The following is a 5,577-nucleotide window of genomic DNA, read 5'->3' as shown; positions in this document are numbered from 1 at the left end:
CTGACGTCTCTGAAACATTGCCCTTGTCCGTTCGTATCTGGCCTCGCCCGGCCACTGTTTCGTCTGCTCGTGCCGGCCCCCGGACGAGACGTGGCTAAACCTGGCACGTCAGTAACTGCCTCGTTGGGTATAGCCGTGGATGTGCATGGTGTAGGACGTCACCGAACAAGAACAGTTCTCGTTTCAGTTTGGGATTCGTCCGAAGCGATGGGCCTCACACTCGCTCTGACGCTCCTCCCCAGCTCGCTCGCACACAAGCTCCTCAAATCTACGGCCAGCATGGATACACAAATCCCCCTTTCTCCTCCGCATGCTCCATATTTAAATCCCGCAGGGCCCCCTCCCTCCACCCGGAGCTCCACCACTCCACCTCCGCTGCTCCGCGACGAGAGCGGGGGGGGAAAATCCCAACCACCAGGTTGATTGATTCGCACACGAAACCAATCGCAGACAAGTATCGTCCCAGGAAGAGGGCCTCTTCGGGGTCGTCCAAAGATATAGGCATCCGTGGTCCTTGGGAGCTCCAACTCCAAGTGATTTCTTCTTGGATTGCTGCGCCTCTTGCTCTCGAGAAGTCGCCATGCTGTCTCTGAGCTGCCCGGGGGTGTCCATGAGCAAGAAGGCGTTCGATTCGGGGCAGCTGGCCTCCTGCCGCTGCAGCTGGCCGGGCGCGCGCGCGGCGCCGAGGCGGCAGCGCACGCCATGTGTTTGCTTCGTTGCCTCACCCGCCACACAGCCTGGTTCGTTGTTCCTCCTCTCTTGTTTCTGCTGCTTAATTTACTTGATTGCTGCATCCTAGCGCTTTAACTTGATTTCAGTAGCAGTGTTGGTCTGGAGTGAGGCCTTGTCACTTACACCGATGTGTTTGTGCAGGCCTTGCTGCAATTGATGTGCCCCCGCAGACGATTGTGACGACGGCAAGCGTCCCTGAACGCATTTCTGTTTCTTCGCTGTTGGAGGTTGTCTCCGGCGACTTGCTCAACCTCAACAACAATCTCAAATCGGTGAGCTTCGTCTACAAGCCACATCGTTAAGGGTCCTTTTCTTTTTCCTTTTTCAGATAACTAGTGTTTAGGCTATGCACGCATGACAGACCATAAATAAATAGTTGCGACATGACTTATGAGAAAGGCCAATAATGCATACTCATATTCTACAAGTTTGCATCGAAAGGGTTGCATATTTTATTTCGTTTCTGTTTAGGCAGTGTTCCCAAAGTTATAGTCGGCATGCTGTTTGCTTGCTACATCATCGTAACTTGCCTGTCTCAGCATGTTTCTCAAGCTTTCGATGTCCATGGAATTTTATCAAGGCAAACATTCAATGAAACTTCAGAGTCCAGAGTAAAATAAGTAACCATCACACGTTATCAGCAAGTGTGCATGGTTGCACCTGTTCATTGAAAATGACTTGCAAGATGATAGGAATAGAGAGATGGTTATATAAAGTCTTAAAGACATTAACGGTGGTCTCCATCCCTTTCAAGGCGGTCTCCATGTATCAGCCACATATTATGATAACTTGGAGCTTAGAACACCACAAGCCGACTGATGCATGTTGCAGTTTTGCTGGATCTTGTCATTTTTTGTGGCCTCTATAACTTCTTCCACTGCCTTTTGAGTTTTTGTCCTTTCCTGCGAACTTTAGTTCGTTTCTTGAATTTTGACATGCACCAGGAACTTATAATTTTTTAAAGTTAAGTTGAATGCATCTATTCAATTAAATCTAAAGTAGCTGGCTGAAAAATAAGAAGTGCACTCATACTTCAGCAATGCCCTAGACTTCCTCATGCCTACGATATTGATTTAAAGGGGTTGCATTTATTATTCCTAAATATGTGAAGGTTTCATGATACCTTGAGCTTTCATAACATAATAAGTTCGATGCACAAAGCAAGCTTAAGTTTTTGGGAAGGTGGACAATATACCCATACGATATCATGACAGCTCTACAGTCCTTCATCCGTAGATCATTGTTATTCGTTTAATGAAGTCCTAAAATTTCAGAGCATTAAAATCAAATACACGTGCCTGCACTAATTTGCAATCTGTAAGACTGTAATAGCTACATATGGATATTGAAGATCTTTTTTTTAGAAGTTCATGTTTAGTGAGCGGGATCTGCCAAGTAATAACTAATGGTGAACATTCCAGTTTTCACCAAGCCGTCCAAAGCCATTCAAATTAATTTTGCGAAGAAATCTATGGGGAGGTTAAGTGAAATAAGCAGCAGCAGCAGCTTCTAGCCCTACTGTAGAAGGGGGGGGGGGGGGGGGGGGGGGCTTGTACTTGAGACATAGGTTACTTTGACAATCCTTATTTCATTTTTACACCTCTCTTTGCTGATTTTCCTTGTTGCTAAGAAGCTTCATGTTTGTTTCCTTCACACTCAGTGCTATTCATCATAATGTAATGGTTTGGTGAGTGGATCAATAAGTTGACCAATTTATTCTAAACTAGATCCAATCTTTTGCAGGAAAAGAAACTATCCATCAGCTCTATGGCACACGGGTGGCTGTGCTTGCAGGTGATTTTATGTTTGCACAGTCTTCTTGGTTTCTTGCAAACCTAGAAAACATTGAAGTTATCAAGCTCATCAGCCAGGTAATAAAGGACTTGAGCAAGCGTTCATCTCTTCTTTCGAATCCTAAATGCTTTCTTTTTAATAACAAAAACAAATGATGCGCGAACAGGTAATCAAGGATTTTGCCAGTGGTGAGATAAAACAAGCATCAACTCTTTTCGACTGCGACGTCACCCTTGATGATTATCTGCTCAAGAGCTATTATAAAACCGCCTCTCTGATCGCAGCAAGCACAAGGTCTGCCGCCATATTCAGCGGTGTCGGCACCACTATATGTGAGCAGATGTATGAATACGGCAGGAATCTTGGGCTCTCCTTCCAGGTAGTGGATGACATTCTTGATTTCACCCAGTCAGCCGAGCAGCTCGGGAAACCAGCAGGCAGCGACCTGGCCAAGGGAAACCTGACAGCCCCAGTCATCTTCGCGCTGCAAGACGAGCCACGGTTGCGGGAGATAATCGATTCTGAATTCAGCGAGCCCGGTTCCCTTGGCACAGCGATAGAGCTGGTTCACCGGAGCGGCGGGATCAGAAGGGCTCAGGAGCTCGCCAAGGAGAAAGGCGACCTGGCCATACAGAGCCTGCAGTGCCTTCCGAGGAGCGAGTTCAGAAGCACCCTTGAGAAGGTGGTGCACTACAATCTCCAGAGGATCGAGTAGGTAGCAGCTGCAGCTTCAACTCGGTTTCTTTGAAAGATCCGGTGCCGCCGTACTGGGCTTCCATGTGGATTTGGAGTGGCTCCCCGCAGAAATCCATGTTTTTTAGTGGTATCATGTTGGTTCCGGGGAGATCATTGGTGCAGCAACCATCACATGCGAGTATGCAACCGACACTGCCGCGTACCCACCAACCTCGTGGGAGCATTTGCCTCGGCATTTTGCTTTTGCAGCTCATGTATGTGTGTATGTATCTGCAAGGTAAATAAGAAGGGCAGCATATTGCATAGTTGATCTTTGCATTTCTTTTGGTTCTAGCTTGTTGTAGCAGTTTCATTATTGTTGTAACTAAATTCAGAGAAACGGTTATGGATGATTATGAAAATTACGTGTTAATATATTCACCCCGTTCCAAATTATAGGTCGTTTTGGCATTTTTAGATTCATAGACTTTGTTATGCATTTAGATATACCCTATGTATAGATGCATAATAATATCTATGTACCTAGAAAAGTCAAAACAATTTATAATTTTAATAATATCTATGCATCTACAAAACTCAAAACGACTTGTAATTTGGGATGGAGGGAGTACTATTGTATAAGGAGGAAGGAAATTCTTCCGTATATATATTAGCATGAACAACACTTTCTGGAAGGCTGAGATACGCATGAGTGCGTGTTCATTTCATCATCAGTCGATGATTATTCTTGTGGCGTTCATTGCCTGCCTATCATTCTTTTGTTCTGTGGTGGACTGGTGGCCGCGGTGCTCTGCTCTGTGTGAGTTAGGCGCCACTGACTCTGCGCCCGTGGTTGGGTGGGGTTTCTTTTTTGTGGTCGGTGGCAGGCAAGCGATTGTTTTGTGTGTGTGTGAAGGCCAGCCATTCCGACGCGACGTCCAACAGATTCTGTGACGGCCACGGCCGGTCGTCCTCTCTTTTTGCAGACGACTGGTAGACGCCGGAATTACTACCAGCCAGCTGCCCAGCTAGCTTACAATTTTCTTTGGTTGATGACTACGTGGCGGCAAATATTAACCGCGGATAAGAGCCGATACAGTACTGCCACGGCTTGCGTGACCTGACCTCCAATTTTATCCTACACGCCTGTGAAATCTTTGAATCCTAAAATCAATAGAGGTGTTCGCTTCAGCTTATTCAACCGGCTTATCATCCACCGAATAATATTTTTCTCTCGTAACAAATCAGTCGTTTCAGCTTCTCAGCTGGCTTATAAGTCCAGCCGAACAGTCGGAATGATGAGATGGACACCCATCAGGAATTTCAGGACACGGTCACGGTCACGCAACCCCCGCGTAGATCGAGAGAGACGACGCATTGATGCTGTGCTGCGCGAGCGCGTCTCTCTACCTGTGAGCCTGTCCGTGGCGCACCGGCACGTGATGTACAGCGCTCGCAGTTAGGCGACCCATGTGTGGCTGCTGCATCCTGCGTACGTAGCCAAGTAGGCACGGTCACACAGGTTCGGCGGAACGCAGCTGGGTTCCGGCAGATTTTCCCCAATAGAGCTTGTCAGGCAAAAGAGACCGTCCGGAGGCTGGTTGCGAGCAAGAAAGGCTATGCCAAAGTGTGATTTGAAGGCAAGCTTATTATTAGTTGGCGTTTCAATTCCATCACAAGGTGCCCGCCACCTAATTGAACCACGGCGCTGCCCGCTGGTTCGTGGCAAAGAGCCACACCACGAGACCACCGACCCCCGATCCAGACGGCCACACCGATCGCAAATGCAAATGCCATGCGCCGACACTTAACGCAACAGAGGCTAATTATTCATCACGCTTACTATTATTTTAGGTGGGCGATAGATTTAAGTTCTAGATTGAAATTGGGATAGTGCGCTTTCAAAAGCCAAGGGCGTTGGTGAACTCGAGGGGGGTAGATGGACGGGCGGTGGATCACGCAAAGATGCAGATCGGACGGCGGGGGAGCCGGCCAGCGACCCACCCGCACCCACGGCGCCCTGCCCCATCATATAACGGCAACAAGCCACGGACACACGAAAGAAATCTCCTCCCCTTTTCTGCATCTTTCCTGCGCCCCCCCCCACCCCAAAAAACGAACGGAGGGTATAGGAGTGTTGGCTAAGTGCGTAGGGGAGGCCCAAACGAGGTGAGGGTATATCGAAAAGCTGGCAAATATGTAAGGGTCAAGAGGAAAGCGGGTGAGTTAATGGTGGACATGACCAGAGAACGGAGCAACCAAAGGGAATAAAAGAGGAGAAATAGGGAAGGATATGACCTATAATAAATAAAACAATAATAAAGAGAGTTGCATGATGAAATCTAATTGGGAGGAGTTGTAGCGAGTGGCGAATGG

The 5,577-nt window shown here is 47.7% G+C and overlaps 1 protein-coding gene across 1 annotated transcript; it reads left to right on the top strand.

Annotated features, from left to right (window-relative positions):
- Positions 1–304: 304 nt before the first annotated feature.
- LOC101780515 (solanesyl-diphosphate synthase 2, chloroplastic) lies at positions 305–3,657 on the top strand. The gene is made up of 5 exons (XM_004963507.3): positions 305–740; positions 874–1,029; positions 1,204–1,343; positions 2,460–2,603; positions 2,693–3,657. The coding sequence occupies exons 1-5, from the start codon at positions 581–583 to the stop codon at positions 3,239–3,241; spliced, it is 1,149 nt and encodes a 382-aa protein (XP_004963564.1). The 5' UTR covers positions 305–580; the 3' UTR covers positions 3,242–3,657.
- The last annotated feature ends 1,920 nt before the right edge of the window (positions 3,658–5,577 follow it).

Source organism: Setaria italica, chromosome III, assembly GCF_000263155.2.
Source record: "Setaria italica strain Yugu1 chromosome III, Setaria_italica_v2.0, whole genome shotgun sequence".
Classification (NCBI taxonomy): domain Eukaryota; kingdom Viridiplantae; phylum Streptophyta; class Magnoliopsida; order Poales; family Poaceae; genus Setaria; species Setaria italica.
Note: the sequence above shows the minus strand (reverse complement) of the source record. Positions and strands in the feature narration are given on the sequence as shown.

Excerpts from the sequence above, each read along its gene's own strand:
- LOC101780515 (XM_004963507.3), top strand. The coding sequence starts at position 581 with ATGCTGTCTCTGAGCTGCCCGGGGGTGTCCATGAGCAAGAAGGCGTTC. Across the intron at positions 741-873 it reads CTCACCCGCCACACAGCCTG|GCCTTGCTGCAATTGATGTG; the intron begins GTTCGTTGTTCC and ends GTGTTTGTGCAG. Across the intron at positions 2,604-2,692 it reads TTATCAAGCTCATCAGCCAG|GTAATCAAGGATTTTGCCAG; the intron begins GTAATAAAGGAC and ends ATGCGCGAACAG.